The sequence below is a fragment of the Rhynchophorus ferrugineus genome, unplaced genomic scaffold, assembly GCF_030347505.1.
Source record: "Rhynchophorus ferrugineus isolate W39M unplaced genomic scaffold, kcgeb_rfMv2 rfM1, whole genome shotgun sequence".
Lineage (NCBI taxonomy): Eukaryota > Metazoa > Arthropoda > Insecta > Coleoptera > Curculionidae > Rhynchophorus > Rhynchophorus ferrugineus.
In genome coordinates, this window is record NW_027472580.1 from 79,121,454 (window position 1) to 79,140,513 (window position 19,060).

At 33.6% G+C, this 19,060-nt stretch overlaps 1 protein-coding gene across 2 annotated transcripts in view; it reads left to right on the forward strand.

The window, feature by feature from the left end:
- Positions 1 to 18,521, forward strand: part of pb (homeobox proposcipedia) — a 118,628-nt gene extending 100,107 nt beyond the window's left edge. The window contains exons 4-12 of one of the 2 annotated variants that reach the window (XM_076410447.1): positions 4,570 to 4,712; positions 11,656 to 11,842; positions 11,893 to 12,042; positions 12,112 to 12,257; positions 12,313 to 12,520; positions 14,042 to 14,284; positions 14,341 to 14,568; positions 14,628 to 14,794; positions 16,492 to 18,521. In XM_076410447.1, coding sequence (XP_076266562.1) covers positions 4,570 to 4,712; positions 11,656 to 11,842; positions 11,893 to 12,042; positions 12,112 to 12,257; positions 12,313 to 12,520; positions 14,042 to 14,284; positions 14,341 to 14,568; positions 14,628 to 14,794; positions 16,492 to 16,797 — 1,778 coding nt within the window. In that variant the 3' untranslated portion in view covers positions 16,798 to 18,521. The remainder of the gene's footprint in view (positions 1 to 4,569; positions 4,713 to 11,655; positions 11,843 to 11,892; positions 12,043 to 12,111; positions 12,258 to 12,312; positions 12,521 to 14,041; positions 14,285 to 14,340; positions 14,569 to 14,627; positions 14,795 to 16,491) is intronic. The other variant, XM_076410455.1, reaches the window with a different exon arrangement.
- Positions 18,522 to 19,060: the final 539 nt, after the last annotated feature.

Genomic DNA, 19,060 nt, shown 5'->3' on the forward strand with positions numbered 1-19,060 from the left:
AAACTCTATCCTGCCTTAAGGAAAAAAAGGCATCAACAGCAACAAAAACAATCCACACCTACCAGTCTACCCAACAGACCAAGTCAACCAGATATAACTTATGCCCAAATGGTTGAAAATGGTTCTGCACAAAATCAAGAGACGGCATCTCAACCTACTGAAACTAGCAACATCTCTAGATTAGAAAATATGATGGCCAAACTAATGGATCAAATGAGTACGATGCTTGGTCTACTCACAACCGTCGTCAGCAAACTTGCCTATTGCCTGAAACCGATAGCTATAAAATCACCGTCTGAAATGCCAATGGGCTCCAACGACACGCCAGGGAACTAAAAATGTTCGTAACTGAACAAAATATTAACGTTATGATGGTTTTCGAAACACACTTTACGGACAAACATTATTTGAAAATTCGTAAATATAAACTTTATCATACAAATCACCCTGATGATAAAGCACATGGAGGTACAGACATAATAATTCGAGATGATATAAAGCATTTCGAAAAAGAAAATTTTCGCAAAGACTACCTGCAAGCCACCAGTATAACCATATAGGAAGGCCATGGACCATTAACAATTTCTGCGATTTATTGCCCACCCAAACATAACAAGGCAGAACAATTTCAAGAATTCTTCAGTACGCTAGGTAATAGATTATAGCCGGAGGAGATTATAATGCAAAACATTTAATGTGGGGTTCAAGAATAATAACCTCAAAAGATAGAGAACTGCTAAGAGCAATAAGGAAAGATAAGTTACAACATATCTTTACTGGTGAACCAACATATTGGCCTTCAGACACAAAGAAAAAACCAGATACAATAGATTTCTGTATTACAAAAAATATTGATCCAAAAAAGTGTCAGGTAAAATCATGTTTCGACCTGTCTTCTGATCATTCACCAATAATAGTAACAATTTCTTCAAAAATTACCATCAAAGATAAACCCCCTTCTCTGTGCAATAATAGAACTAACTGGCCCACATTTAGAGAAAACTTAGACCAAAACATCCTTCTAAACTTACCGTTACAAACTGAAATGGATATTGAAATAGCAACAATAAATCTTACAAAAAATATACAGGAGGCAGCATATTCCGCGACTTCTAACAGTGAAACATTTCCAAGAAAAAATACACATATATCATGTACAATACAGAAAAAGTTAGCAGAAAAAAGAAAATTTAATAGGGCAATAAAAGAGCTGAAAAAACTAATCCAAATTTAACCCAACCTACGGACTATTCGTTGTGGAAAGCAACAAAAAAGCTTAGGAGATCCCAGCAGCATAACCCACCTATTAAAACAAACGAAAATAATTGGGCGAGAAGCAATAAAGAGAAGGCCGACATTTTCTCAAAACACTTAAAAAATGTTTTTAAACCTTTCTAGTCTCAGCTACATAAAGATGATGAAAATAAAATTAAAAGCTTTGTAGATTCGCCATTTCAAACGGATTTACCGCACGAGAAATGAACGGTCAAAAAGTTAAACAAACAATAATGAGAGAGATTAATATTAAAAAAGCTCCTGGTTATGACTTAATTACTGGCAAAATTTTAAAAGAACTATCAGAAAAGGGTAAAAAATTATTTACAATTATATTTAATGCTATACTACGAATTAATTACTTCCCTAGTATCTGAAAAGTAGCTAAAATATTAATGATCCTTAATCCAGGAAAAATACCAGAAGATGTAACCTCCTACAGACCTATAAGTTTATTACCGATAATCTCGGAAGTTTTCGAGAAATTATACATAAAAAAGCTAAACTATAGAAATATTTTTAGAAAATATATTAGTAGAAAAAAGAAAAATTATTCCAGAACATCAGTTTGGCTTTCGCAATAAGCATGGGACTATAGAACAAGTGCATAGACTTGTAAACAAAATAAACGCTGACCTAAACGCCAAAAGATATTGTTCGGCTGCTTTTCTAGACATATCTCAGGCTTTTGACAAAGTATGGCATACGGGCTTGCAGGTTAAACTAAAGAAACTTCTCCCTCATCCGGAGTATCAGTTACTAAAATCGTATCTCACTGATAGACATTTTATTGTAAATCAAGGCGATGAACATACCGTATTAAATCCCATATATTCAGGAGTTCCGCAAGGTAGTGTTCTAGGTCCAGTACCGTATCTTGTGTATACGGCTGATCTGCCCACCACAAAAATAAATACTGTGGCAACATATGCAGACGATACAGCAATCTTAGCATCCCATGAAGATCCAGTCACAGCATCAATAAACCTACAAACCCACCTGGAACAAATACAATTATGGTTGAAGACAAGGCGCATTAAAGCCAATGAAACAAAATCCACGCATATAACGTTTACCCTGTGTAGAAGAACATGTCCACCAGTGAATATTATTCATCGTCAACTCCCCCAAGCAGAGCATATTAAATATCTTGGTATGCACTTAGATCGACGCCTGACCTGAAAGAAGAAAATACTCTCTAAACGGAAACAACTGGGACTAAAATTATATTAAATGTATTGGCTCATCGGGCGCAAATCCAAGTTATCATTAAATAACAAGGCATTGCTGTATGAGTCTATACTCAAGCCTATTTGGGCATATGGAATCCAACTATGGGGTACCGCTAGCAAATCTAATATATCCATCATTCAACGGTTCAAAAATAAGTGTTGATTGTTGTTGATGCTCCGTACTATATTTCAAATAAAGTGATACAACGCGATATTCCTCTAGAACCTATAACGAGTGTAATTCAACGTGTTTGGGTGAAGTACTTCGAAAAAATGTCTGTGCATCCCAATGTACTCGCTAATCAGCTAAATATGCGACGTGATAGTAAAGTGCGTAGACTAAAACGTTTAACACCACCTGATCTGGTTACTGGACATATGTAGACTTTAGAATAAGCTTTGGAATAAGACTAATTAATTAAGATTATATTTTATACAGAAGATTGCTTAATGAAGTGATATTCTACATGCCATGTATATATAATATAAACATAAGATTATTACTACTTACTATCCTATTGGCAATAAGAAATACTTATTGCCAATAGGGCAGATTGTGGACTTACGAAGAGTAATAAAAAAAAGACGCTTCCTGACAGAAGAGAATTGTAGAGAAAATGCTTGATTTTAAGATTCTAACCAAGCTCATTCGTGTGTAGCATGTTATGCACATGTATATTTGTTGATTCAAAAGAATGTCATGGATATATGGTATTAAAAAAGCTGATAGAGACTGAGACAATAACGAAATATTTAACATAAAAACTTGATCGACTTTCCATGTCCAAATCTTGCCTAAAGAACGGATCAAGCAAGAAAAGGACGTGGTACATTTCCAACCAAATTCATCTTGAAACCTCACTGATCGGCTTCACTTTCCAGTATGTGTCGTTTCGTCGATATGTGAACAAAACATATTTTCAGTGCATTGACAATGTCTGAATTTGTACTGAGTAAATCGCATTTGCGCGAAGTTTCACTTTTTTTTGAAGATTTGAGGGAAAAAATTGGCTTAAGGTCAACGAATTCGGCAATTTTGATACTAAAGACGAAGACCGTTCGAAGACCCAAGAAACTTCTCCCAATCTATATTTTTTGCCAGATATTTTGCGCCATATAAATTGAACCCCAAATACTTTGAAAGACGTTCTTATTATTACTTATTCCGACATATGTGACCTATCTGAGCAGCTTTTCCTTTCTTATGAAGATACGATAAAAAAGGTTCACCGTTCTTTCGAAATGGAATCCATTACTGTCTAAAATATGAAGAAAAGTAGCGGCTATAGCCGGACCTTGAATAAAATATTATATAGTGTACCGATTTTTCACAATAAAGCTTCAAATTATAAAACACATCCTTTAAATCTAATTTATAAACCAATACCCTAAATGTCACTTAAAAATAAGCAAATGCCACAAAAATCGCAATAAATATTTCCTAACATCGGTTTCTTCTTTACAATCTTCTTTAATGGCAATATTATATAAGGTTTTTGATATATTACTGAATATTTATCTTGTAATATATCGGGGAATGCCGACATAAAAACAAAATTAGTTTACTACAAACGAGAGAAAAAAACGACGATCACGAAATTCCAGACGAAAACGTCGACACTTCGAGTGAAGCAAACACCGCTCACGAAATAGCGTAAAACTTAAAAATAATCAGTCAGCTATTGCCAAAAAGACGAAAGGAAAAAAAGGTGAACCCGAACTGAGTGGAACCCACGTCCTGCCAAGAAATTGTCTCTGGACGTTTTTTATTGGTGTCAATCATTCCGAACTCGCACCTGAATCCGTCAAAATAGCGCGACGGCTCTCGGGGCTTCCGTTGACTGATGAGGAAGTATCGTTTTAGAAACTTCGCCGATAGATATTTACGTATCGCGCGTCTACGATCTGGAAATAACAGCCTGGATTTCCTAAATCGAGCTAGTTTACGTTATTTGGGTTAGCATATCTTTAGATTATTACTAAGAAAGGCGGTTTTGTTCCGTTTCGCATTTTTTCTCTATTTTTGTCGCTTTCCTCGACTAAACCATCATTTTCTTTTCAGAGAATGGCTTACCCAGGAGACTAAGGACGGCTTACACAAATACTCAACTACTAGAGCTGGAGAAGGAGTTCCATTTCAATAAGTACTTGTGTAGGCCGCGAAGGATAGAAATCGCAGCATCTTTGGATTTAACCGAGCGACAGGTTTGTACTTATTAAACATTAAGTATACTATTCTTCAAGAAATAATAGAGACTAAAAACGTGCTATTGTTTGATAGGATTTTGTGAAGATATTCGTTTCAAGTCATCTAGATTTGCGTATTTAGCTCTCTTCGGCTCCCTGGTTACACCCAAAAATTACAAAACCATTTAAAATGCTTCAGTCGATTGAAGAGAATAAATTCGAATCGAAGAAAACTTTATTTAATCACAAATATAAATAAAACTTTTGAAGACAGGAGAAACAGTGGCATTTCACCCCTGAGATCCACACAGAAAAATTCAAAATGAATTCTAAAAATTAAATTAAATTAATTAAATTGTTTTATTTCAGTGTTAGATTATTTTATTTCAATGAAATCCCCTTCACGACATATATATATTTTTATTTATATTTGTTACTATAAATTTATCTAGACAAATGTGGAAAAGCTAACTAGCGACAACAATCCCAGTCAGACCATTAATCAGACTAGAAATGTTCTGGGGTGATCTTTAATTTGGTATTATAAGTTCCTGGCAACTCTCTGGAGAGGGTAGTTACTAGCAGGTGACAGGTTCGACTAAAAGCAATATACCGTTGACTATATATTTTTGGGAACATACTAAACCCTTCTTGCTTATTGTCTAATAGTATTTTAGGCTATATCGCTTCCACGTTGCTGTGATTTAGCAACATTATTTCATGTCTTAAGGAGAAATCTTGAATCACTTCGTGTATCCATTTAATTTCGAGGTCATCATGGTCTTCCTTGGTTACGTAGCAATAAGCATTGGTAATTAATCGTAGAACTTTTTTTTGGGTGCATTGGCTTATTAGTTGGTTTGATATCTAGTGCAAACCCACATTTGCACCCTATACATCCAGATTGGCTTTATGAATACATGTTATTAATCAAATATTATTAAAACAGTAATAGACTGTTTATTGATAGAAACTAATAATTGCTCTCAAGAGCGACTGTCTTTACAAAATTAAATTTTACAAATTATTTTAGATTAAACATTAAAAGTAATTTCTACAAATTTTAGCTACCTTTGCCTTGTTATTTCAACTACATAATGATCATTTGACAAGGGATTCTTCTTTTTGAGCTACTATTAAAAGTTTAATAGTACACCTCGAAGGAGATAGACAAACCAAAACAAACTTTTAATACCAACACAGCTACTATATATATGTTCACATTTCCTTAAATATAATTTTGTTATAGAATTTTTATTAAGTTTTAAACATATTTTTATCTGAATCCATAAATTATTGGTATCATTAATATTAATTATTTCAAATAAATTGAAACTATGGAGAATTGCATACATATACAAAATAAATTCTAGTCAATTATCTAGCAAATGATGTTTTCATGATACTGTAATATTATCCTTAAATGCAATATATTTTATATGCGTCCAACAGTTTTCGGTATTTATTTATTTAAGGGTATTTATTGAAAAAATTAAAGTGTTTATTAATTGAGTTACTTTTCATCATTTTCTATATTTATAACAATATGGCAATACAGTGATGAAAGAATATCGGCAGCCATCCAATAATAAATGCATTTGCGCATTTCTTTGGTATTTCAGTTTGCCAACCAAACCATACTGCATTTATTTGAACAAGTAGTAAGTTGCAAGTGGTAATTACAACAGGGCATCCTTCACAATTATTGTAGTGTCATCCAATAGTCTAGCGTTGTCATGCAACAGGATAACTTCGGGTGGGTTAATCGCTATTGTTAATTTATATATTGTTTTTACAATGATGCGTCGTTCGCATTGTACAATTCAAGTCGGAAGACTTGTGCGGTAACAATTTCATTTGATTTTAGAAACTTACAAGGTGGCTACTATCCTGGACAAATCTATTGCTTTTTGTGCTCGATATTAACACATTAAATATATAATTTCATTGCCGGTCACAAGGTGCAACAGAAATCTTGTTTCTAAGGCAAGCAATGGAACCACTATCTTGAAACGGTTGGAAATAGTATTTTCAGAGTAACGTGTCGTAGCCATTTAGTCGTCTAGTAGAACTTTCCTGTCGCAATTAAAAGTCTAGAAATAGTCAATTCTCCAAATAATCTGTTTGACGTTCTTTTGGTATTTAAGGGAGGTTTTCATCCAATAAGTCTTACAATTCATTTTTATCCTCCAGGCTGTTCCTTATTTTCTGATTTAGATTTCTTGTTAAAATCACCACTTCTAAATATTTAAAACCAACACTGACAATTATGATTTGACGGAGCAGTGTCGCCAAAAGTATATAAAATTGTTTGATGGCAACAGTTTTTCTGACACTGCAGCAATTGCTAAGTTTACTTGTTAACCTTATGTAAAATTCAAGCCCAGATTTTTGATAATGTCATCATCCAAATTTTTTTGTAGCTATGTCATGTAAGCTCCAACTTTTCAGCGCTAATTACACTCGATCAGTTTATACTCAAACTTTCAATAGCTCTTCAATAAACCCATCCACTATAAAATGACTAACATAGACATCATCGTAATCCTTATGCTATCTTAGTAATTTAGACAAGTATCCCGCTATGATGTCAGATTTTGCCTATAAACATTTATAAATAACCATATACAAAATGGTATTCGACAACCGACAAACAACGACAACAAATGGGTGTGGCTAAATGAACAGAGATAGTAACCGCAATAGTATCTGCAACGTTAAAACGCCACAGACAGATATCAATATATTTCGATTAAAAACATCTGCTAGGATGACCGCTACACTTTCCTTATTTTTCCCCTATTCCTCGCACCAATTAAACAAAATTAAACGGCCAAGGCCTAAGACAATTTCCAATTATTTTCAGTTAAAGTAAAACCCACTTAATAGATGGAACGGTTACCGTCTCGTCGGAGCTTTTTAATGGGTTCAGCTCTGATTAATGATCGATCATCGGGATAGAACAACATATTACACCCAGCTCACATCCCTGTCCTCGGGTTCTTTTTGCCTTTTTTCTACCATCATCTTTGATGTTGTAATATCAGACCTTCTGTTCTGATTTCAACAGTCAACAATTATTGGATGGTATTTTAATATTGGCTCTAGGAAAATGTGTCAGCGTATATATAGAGTATCAAGCGTAATTCTAATTCATACTTAAATAGCACTAAATTACTATGAAATAGCATAACATGTTTGTATATTACACTAAATTACTATCCTGCATTTCGAAGTACTAGCGGGAAATCCCATAGTAACTTCTGCTAAGTGGTTTAGAATTTCCAAGCTTCTTTGTTTTGGCCTATTTTTTAGCTCTCTTCTCTTGCAATTCATATGACATCCTCAACGTCAAACTAAAAATATATGAAATATATCTTCTATTATATTAATTAAAATAGATACAACAAAATTACCCAATCTCTCTCGAGTGTCTTAAAAAAGAAAATTGAATGTAAAATAAACATTTGACAATCTGTTATACACCATATAGAAAAATATAGAAACATTATTTAACATTCTGGCTGATCATTTCAGCCAAAATAAAAATGGTACAATTTTATAAATGTAACAAACTTTGTAGTTTACATAAAAAATTACATTATAATTCCCTCAATTTCCTTATTCTAATTTTGTAGTTATATTGTTTCCACGTTGATGTGATTTGCCTTAGTAACCCTTTTTTTTACGGTGCTATTTGAATCTTCCTACTGAACAGCACACTTGTTTAATTTTTAGTTTGATCTGATAGGCTTTTCATGCGACCTAAATTTTCCAATTTAAACTACCATTGAGATGAATGCCAAGATTCCCCTAATTCTGCTTGAGGCATTGGACATACCTTATGAAAAATTGACATGGACAGTGATGTCATGAAAATATTCCAAGTACTCTTTCTTTTGTTGTTGTAATATCGACAGTAAAGAGCAAACATAGAGAGTTATCTAAATATGTTGAATATTAAAAATGCTTATACAACAGGCTAAATTTTCTTTTCTTCCTTTCATTTCAAAATACCCGGTAAAACAGCAGTGAATCGTTTAAATATATAAAAGCAATTAAAAAAAACACATTAAAAATTAATTATTATAGAGGACGCTAAGGATATATAAAAAACAAACCTTGTGTGGAAATCGATAGTATCAAACAGAAGTGTACAAACACAAAAGACTATTAAAGGAAAAAAGAGTTACATTTACTACTTGAAGATATCGTGTATGGAAGAATAGATATTAATATTGAGGCCAGAACCTGGTCTTTCAAACACTATTTTTCTAATTAAACTATCCGATCGATTATGAAAAGTTGGATATTGCTATACATTAGAAATGTCTTTCCCAATAAATATATACAATTTATGTTTCTGATATAAAATGCTAACCAATCATAATAAATGTGAAAATAATTGAGAAAAAAAATTAAAAATTGGTTATGAAACCCTTCTTGTATAGGAATCAATATAATGACCTTTATATAAAACTTAGAAACAAAAGAATTACTTACCGAATAAAACACATTGGATTTTGGAGAGATAATAAATTATAGCATTGTACTAATTACATATTATTGTAATAACCTGTATTTATACGTATTCACTTATACATTATGTACTACAAAATAATGTAAAGGTATATCGAAAACACCTTTTCCTCTACCATCAAATTAGGTATGAAATTTCTTATTGATTTTATTTTAACTCGAATTATATTTCACATTATTCGACTTTACATTATATATTCATTATTTGCCATAAACTAAATAACGTTACTGTTACTTTCAATAACTCTCGTAGATTTATACGTTCTTTTGAGCATCTTATACTAGGTACAATTTAGATTAAATTGTATTTTTACAAGTGTAACATTGTTTTCCATTTGTTTCTTGCAGTCTGATTATATTTGTCTTTTCTATACACTGGTATCATAACTGGCTCCTTTAGATTTCTTGGAACTCCTCGACGATTCTTATGATTATCAATTCATTTATTTTTTACAAGTCTAAAACTGCACGCTATTACAAATCTAGGGTCATTACAATCTTTTTAATATTGATGTTAAAGAAGGAGCTTGGAAGACTTTCCGGTAAGATATTTGCGGTATAATCTTAATTTCTTTCTCACAATACAGTCAAATTTTACAAAAAATTCAAAAATTAAATAATTTTCCGATAGCTACAGACTTTCTTTTCTACAAAATTTTACATATGACAGAGAGAGTTAAATACTGTTTTACTAATGTATTTTAATTATATAATTCTTCAACGTCATATCCCGCACCTTTTGTATTTGACGTTGAACATTAAATTGGTTAAGGTCCATGTAGTCCATACCACAACGTAGTCATCTTTCAGAAACATTGTTACAGAAATATATTAAAACTTAATCCACTATGCATTATGGTTTTCCATAAGGAATAAAATAGAAGAAATATGATAATAGAATTCAAGAAGCTGTGGTGTGAAATAAACGGTTCATTGTAGCTCGAATTCGGTTGATTCAATTTTCAATGAAACTATCGCATAGCCCTTTGGTTTTGGTATATGGTCTTTTGGTAAACATCGTGTAAGTTGGCGTTATTCCATATATGACAATTATGCTCATTAACATACCAAAACTGCGCTTCATTCCTAAATATCACTTTTTAGTGAATCCTGTTTTGATATAAAAAAATAAAAATTTGTTTATCATTCAGAACAAGTCGAATCTTACAGGCCTATTTCGCAAAAGCATTTGAGAAACCAATATTTAAACGTGTTAAAAATTTTGTAATAAAACCAGAATTCCAGTTTGGTTTTCGAAATCACCACTCAACAATCGATGACGTGCACAGAGTAAATGCGGCTATTGAAAAGGAGTTTGAGGAAAAGAAATACTGCCCCGCAATATTCCTGGATGTCTCACAAGCTCTTGATCGGGTTTGGCATTTGGGATTAATCTGTAAGATGAGCAAATTGTTACGCGTAACTATTGACAGTTGCTCGAATCATATATTTTAGGAAGAAAATTTAGAGTCTCGCACGAAATGGCATTCTCGACATTTAAAGCTATTTCGGCTGGAGTTCCACAAGGTAGCGTCTTAGGACCTCTCTTGTATCTGCTCTACACAGCTGACATCCCATCAACAAAAGAAACACTACTTGGAACATTTGCTGATGACACAATTATTATGGCGAATGACATGTCTCTGTCTAGGGTAGTAGAAAAAGTACAAGTAGCAGTCAACAAAATCTACAAATGGACGAAAGATTGAAAAATTAAACTTAATAGCTTCAAATCTGTCCATGTTAATTTTGCATTGCGGCGAAATAATAAAAACTTAATTATATCACTAAATGGATGCCCGATTCCTCAAGCAGAATCTGCTAAATACCTTGGAAACCATCTTGACGGTAGATTAAATTGTAAACATCTTGTTAGATAAAAAGCAAAACACATTAGAACCAAAATAAAACAACTATACCGGTTAGTCGGAAGATACTCTCAACCTAATCTAAAATCAAAGAGATTATCAACCAATCATAAAGCCAATTTGGACCTATGGGGTGCAAATATGGGGCTGCACTAAAAATTCAAATCAACTAGTCATCCAACAATATTAAAGCAAAGTTCTTCGATTAATTGTCAATGCCTGTCGCTACGTAACCAATGAAGAACTGCACGATGACCTGGAAATCAAATTAATTTCCGAAGTTATCCAAGATTTCGCCTTGAAACACAAAAGAAGATTGCTAAATCATACTAACGTGGAAGCAATGCAACTGCTGGACAATGCGCAGGATATCAGAAGATTGAAGCGAAACCATACAAACTTATATCAAGTGTATAACTTTAGTGTAAACTATAGCTTAAGTTATAATTCTACAATTAAGGCATACATATTGATGTATTTATCTCGCCTTCGTCTTACTTATGAATTAATCGAAATACAAATGAAATGTAATAAATTAATTTTATATTTTCAAGGTAAAAGTTTGGTTTCAAAATCGGCGGATGAAACACAAACGCCAAACTCTCGGCAAACAGGCGGAAGACGGCGACGACAAGGACTCCGTCACCAGCGAAGGGGGGAAAAGTGCAAAATTAGCTGATAAGTATTTGGACGACGAGATGTCGAAGAAGAGCTGCCAGGGATGCGAGATGCCGTCGGCAGGTGAGTGTTACAAACCAGAATTCCGACACATGCATGAAAAAATTTAACAGTACTGAGCCCTGCAGGCCTCTGTGTCTCCCACGACGAGATTCCTGATATAGCTTCGTCAAGGGGCAATAACAACAACACGCCTAGCGCAACTAACAACAACAGTACTGGTACCTTTAGCAGCGGAAACTCAACAGGAGCCAGCAGTGTGGGTAAGTTGATATCAGGGAAATATAAAAAAATAAAATATTGTGTGGTCTAAATTAAAATGTGCCTTTTAGGAAGTGCTGCCTCCTATGATAAATTATTGGAAGAAGATTCAAGATCAAACGAGGACTGTGTTGGTCCAGGTGGTCCTGGGGGAGGATCGAAACCCAAAAAAACAGGCAGCACCTCCGTTACATCCACTAGTACCGCAAATATCAAGGTAAATATCGAAACACGTATTATATTCTAATTTTATATAATATACATATTTTTAGGTTGAAAATAGGAGAAATTCTCCTAGTTCTTGTGATAGAAAAGTTAGCTTAGGCAAAACATCACCCAGCAGCAGTCATAAAGATGTAGCAGGAGCGTCGTTAACTCAGCCGGATAGCAGTAGCCCCTTGATGAGTGTGAAAATGTCACCGAAGAATTCATCAGTAATGGGACACGGTACTAGTACAGGAATGCATCCAAATTCGATAGGTAAATCACCTTTAATGTTAACGTAGAATTTTACAGTACATTTAAACAGTACTGTTAGTAGAACTTTACTTCCATCAACAATAGAGAGTTAATTTTTGAGGAATAAATTGATAATTACAACAGAAATTTGAAATTTAAGATATATTTGTCCAGTACCGAGGCAATTTTCAACACAGTTCAAGTGAACAAACGTTTGCCAGTTTGTAACTAAATCCTACAGATATTGTATTACAAAATTTAGTCTAACAGATCGTGGTGGAATTATTTCAAAATAAAACAATGGTGAAATGGTATACTGTTGAACAATTTTGATATTTGACTAATGAATATGAAATAACACTAAATAGTATACTAAACTTAAAACCTTTTATTAAGAATGGTAACATTATCTTCTTATTTAAGAAATAAAATCAATGGGACTTCTAAATTTTATAAAATAGATGCTAAAAAGCTTGCTTGGTATTTTTCACTTCAATAGTAAGACACCTGAAGCTAAAATCATCATACAGGCCATTTAATCCAGCCTTATTTGTTAATAATTGAGTTGTGTAAATAGTGAAGTTCTACCGAAGAGCTAATGAAAATATTATTGCCCTAATTACATATTTAATATAAATACCTCTAAGAATACTTATAGCAAGTAAATCCTAGAATATATAACCGAAACTACTAAATTCACTGGTTTTGACGCTTGTTGACATAAAATAACAGTTTTGCGTTAGTACTATTGAGTTACTCAGTATATACAGACACTACTCATGGAGCGCATAAAATTACATTTTCAATATCCATTACCTCTTTTTGTTTGATTTGAAGAGCTCTGCTGCAGAAGCCCTCAAATTCCTCATTTGTCGGTTTTGGGTTGATGATTTAAAACTGCTTATATTGATGTTAATATGAGAGAACAGTCTGGAGGCACTCTTGTGAAAGAAAAAGTTTGAAGACAATGAATTTGGCGACTTATTTGACAAATATCCAACCAAAATTATTGAAAACTTTTAGACAGTTTAACAGTTGATAAATTAATTGTTTTACAGACGTATTGCATGCCATGGGAAAGATCCAAACAACGTTGTTTCAACAACACGGCTCCACTGCTTGCGGAACAAAAAAGCTGGTTTTCTGTGGAATATTGCGATTGACAATGTTACTGCAAATATCCACTGCTGTCATCTGAATAAAACGAACGATATATTATTGCATAAAATGACAAGCAATAGCGAGAAATTTACGCTATACTATAATTTCGCATGAGTGCGAAAATAAATCGATGATTAGATATCTACCAGACAAACATCCACCTTTCAGCATAGTATATTGGCAGAAAGATAGAAAAAAGATGTTAAAAATTATGGAAAATATTTTTATTAATATATACTGTACCATTTTCTTTCAACAAGTGTCTTTTTAAAGTGAGAAATGATCAGAACACGAACATACATGCTCCTAATAGACATGACTTCCCATGCTATTAATTCTTGATGAGTTCATATATATAATTTTCTCATTATAATGTTCTAGGTATTCCCCCTGGAATGATGTATCCAACACAAATTCAACGGTCTTCTCCCACGACTGCTACTGCGATAGCATCTGCAACCGTAACCATACAAAACATGCCATCTAATCCTGTTCCACCTTTTGCTGCGCGAGGTTCATCCGGAGGACACTTCTCCAGTCACCAGTATCAGGTGAATCCACACGCCCAAGTGGATTATAAAGCTAAGAGCGGATATCATATGGGACAGCAAATGTACAATGATGGTGAGTACTAATATTATCTTCAAACGTTCGTCAATATTAGATCTGACTTTCTGCAGGTATGTACAATCCTGAACACACTACAGTAACCGATACGCAGGGTTACACTAGATCGCAAGGACACAACAGTATGTCTCGATCTTCGCGAGCATCGAGATCACAGAACTATCACCAAGGATATGCTCAGCAACAGTATTACACCTATAACAAAACCCACGGCAATGATAACTACTCGATTGCTTCAGTACAAAATAATTATGCACAAGGATATCACTCTTCCGATCATGGTAAGTTTCTCCGTTTGCTCTCTGTTGTCTCCAGAATCACAACTTTTAAATTGTTGCAGGATCTTACAACCATTATCCATACAGCGGAAACAACATGTATAGCCCGGATGGTAGTGACGGCATGCAATCTCATCTACCAAATGCTGCTCACGACGCTGGATATTACTCGAACGAAAACATGCACCACAATATGCAAAAAGTACAAGATTTCCAACATCAGAATAAGGTAATGTTGCTATATACAGTAAATTATTGTCTTCATCAATAATTCTCATTTTTCACGTTAAATAGTATTCTTTAATCTGAACACTGAATGAAAAACTGGTCTTAAAATCGATATATATTTATTATTTCTTGTTGTATCATTAATTTAGGTATTGATCGATAAATGCTCTCAAAATTTACACAGAGTTTCCATTCAAATTTGCGGTTGTATGTAAACTTTATATACCGTTACATTCTCCTTTTCATTTAATGCAAGGTGGTGAAACTTTTTCGCGTTGATAAGGAATTATTATTACCTTTAAGTAATCAAGAAGTTAAAAAACTTATAATAGCCATACAAGTACCGCTCACGTACACGGGGAATTTTATTTTTATGCCAGGAAACTATTTTAAAAAATGTCTTCTTAAAAATTTGATAGTTTTGATTGTTATTTGATATACTTTGTTTAGTTTCATGCCTTATATTATTTATATAGTGACCTTTAGTTGTTTCCTCTTTCACCACCCTGTCTTGGTAATTGTCAGTATTAAATCATAAACCAACATTCATTAAGTTTTATTCAATCACTGTCACTTTCAGAAACACTAATCAAGTGAATAACTAAGTTATTAATTTCCAATCTATCAAAAACTTGCTCAAGATTCTATCATTTGTCAATTTTTTCTTCATGTGTCTGATCGAGCTCACACAAACTGAAGATATTATTTTCGACAATGCCTCTCCATAAATTCAGACAGTTCTGGTTTGAATATCCTTCTCGGCCTGAATGTCTATTGCAATGCCGCATATCAACACAATTAAATTAAATTTGCAGTGATACGGCGGAAGACATAATGCCCATGTATCTTTTCTCAGGCTTATTTATAAAAAAAATAAATTACATAAAATGCAATTAAATATTTCATATATATTTACCTTTCCTTAACTGCAGCCTTTGTTGAGACACTTGTTGGGATTTTCCTGGGTAACTGATGGTTCCTCCAAGTTCTTTAAAAACTGATTTTCAAACTACTGCAAAAACAAGTTATGGCTCATTTCTCCATGGTAGTCACCATTGGTCTTAGAGGAAAACACTAATTCTACACTTACTGTTTTTTACATTTCGTATAATTGATCTCTGATACAGCTAATAACAAGCTGATCTTGATTCGTCACCTGTTTCACATAACCACGCGTTCTCTTTGGTGAATATAGGGTTATATTGTTTTCTATTTTTTGAGATATTTTAGTGACCGTGCCCGTGCCCATACTAATATTCAGTGCAGCTGCAACGTGCAAAAAATATTTTCAATAAAAACCACGGCGATTTAAAATAAAGCCTTAAAACAACATTTGCCGGTTTATAACCCGCAATTATAATATTTTGAAGAATTTTGCAGAGGTTTGGCAAACGGACAACCTTTGCAGGCTCTTTCGGTAATATGATTAAACTTCTCTAATAGCATTCTATCCCTTTTTAAATAGAATAAAATGAGAAGGATAATATTGTCTGACTGTAAAACGAATTTTGCAACTTTAGACAGACACATATTGACACACGTGTCACTACTGTTTTGAATTGACTATAATATAGACTTCTCATATAATTTAACAACTCCCAACTAAAGATATTTTTTTGTTATTTATGAATGAAATAACAAATATGTACATAAATTTTACTAAATAATAGCATTTCGTACAAAAGTGTTTTATTTCAGGTTGGTTATTATGAAACCGCATCGTATTCTACCAGTCAAGTGGGCGCAAACGGCGATCAGGCCTACTCCATGACGCCCGAGATGTTCGCGGGCAGTAACAGCAATCCCGCGGGAGTGATGACGCCGCCATCCAGCGTACCCGCAGACAACGGCGACAACTACAACAACTTCCACCAGTTCTACGGCGGCGAGAACAGCGGCGCACCCCCTCACATCTCCCCACCCGAGGGTAGCAACAGCTCGTCGGATTTCAATTTCTTGAGTAATCTCGCGAACGACTACACCCCCGAATATTACCAGATCTGATGTAACAGTAGTAGTTTGTCGTTGGATACCATTTCCTGTCTGTAAGTTTCCTCTCCGTCAATTTCGTTGTGTACATTTTTACTTTTAACAGTCGCGATGTTAACTAATTTTACTGATTAATAAATAACCACATCACATTCCTTATCGAATAAACCCAAATAAACCGTACTAACACTTGATTGATGATAAATCAAGACCCCTTAACGAACTATACTCCCGTAAATAGTCTCCAAATAAAAGAAACTACCACGTTATATTATAAGGTGCATACGACTCTTACATCTTTGTTTGTGAAGATATAAATCAATGTTTGACAATCTGAAAAATAATCCCCCCCCCCTTTTTTTCCATTTGTTTGTATATAGTTTACAATGAACTAGGAATCAAAATGCGTCTACTAGATAGATTATACGTAATTATTGTAATTGTACATGTTGTATATTTAAAATTCTCCCATTTTCTACACGTATTTTCACCGTGAATGTCCCGCGTTAGGCGTGGGTTGTAACGCTAGCCAATCTTCGGTTGGATTTTAATAATCCAATGTTTTATTTGTACAATTAGATGGAGATACAGATAACGATTTAGCGACAAGTTTGAGCGATTTATCTTTAGTCTAACATACAACAAGTAATTAAACAACAGCCTCATAATATGAAGTAACTCAATCTTGCTGGCCCAGTCAAGATATTGAATAGTTCCTATCTTTAAACTGAAGAACAAGATAACTGACAACTGTCAAGAGTTGGAATTATACATTACCAAGGGACAAGGCTCTCTAGGTTCAGACCTTAATATTTTAAATATTTGAGTTACTTGTTTATTATTTTTTTGTTATAGAACTGAAGCCTATATCCATACCAATATAAAACTGTATATACACTTAATATACAAATAACTCATTCTTATTTTGCTTCAGAAAATATATCTCAGAATTCCGTGTCCGATTAAATTCTCTTAATATGCGTTTCCTGAAGCATCTTGGAGAACGAATAAGATATTCAAATAATTATAGATACTTGCTCATTATCATATCACCAAAAATATGTTGATTTCTGGTAGCAGAGAACTTTGGAGCAGGCACGGTCTTATTCAACCTAATCCAGGTGATAACTTCTTGATTCTTCATAATTTTTCTGAACCACTGACTCAAAATCAATACCAAACCAAAAATCAAAATCACATATTCGAATATTTGCTTAAAAATTTAAAAATTACATATCATTATAGAATATTTAAATGGTATTCAAGCTGTTTGTAATCTAAAATATTGATTAATATTTACAAAATTAGTAAGGATATGCGAATATGTTCATAAGGATTAAGTTGGTTCAGTCATCTCATTATCTTTATGGGAGTTATTCCCATTTTCTCTCCTCATATCAACATCTCTCCGACTCAGAAACCTCCAACAATTAACCTAAAGACTTGTAGATTCACAAAACTTGACACAATCAAACAAAAGCAGTTTTATAATTAAAAAACAGAAACAGAAACTATTTGAGTGCATCATTGCATCTACTAAATCGTTACGTGTATATCCAGCTGTTAAATCTGATTTTTCTGGCTACGTTTGTACATAATAAGAAATCGTTATCGACTATGTTTTTTGTTGTTGTAAATAGTATTATATACGTAATTGTAATGCAGGTTCTGTACAGCTAAAAATAGCGACACATTCGTACGTCTAGCATTTTAAATCGTAAATATATGACTTTAGCTTTCTTCGCATTTTTTTGTTCGACTAAACGTATTGTTCCCATATATAAACCTAATTTCCAACCAAAATTCCAAAATTCCAAAATTCTTCCCATTATTTTGTGAAATATTAGATCTCATAAAGAATAAAAGTAATTTAACAATTCTAGAAAAAGCCATGTATGTATGTTTGCTTCAGTATATGACAGGTCAATTGAAAAGTCTCCGGCCTACCATAGTAAAATAGTTTTTTTTGCAAAGTTTGTTTTTATTATTCAACATAGTTCCCTTCAAGGATGATACACTGATTATGGCGACCCTCCAACATTTCGATACCATTTTCGACATTCATTCGACGAAAATTACTTCCGGCGGGCATTCTTTTGAGATCTGAGAACAGGAAATAGCCACTGGAGGCCAGATCTGGAGAATACGGTGGATGAGGAAGCAATTCTAAGCCCAATTCATCGATTTTTGCCATCGTTTTCACTGACTTGTGACACGGTGTATGGTCTTGGTCAAACAGCACTTTCTTTTTCTACAAATGCGGCCGTTTTCGTCGAAT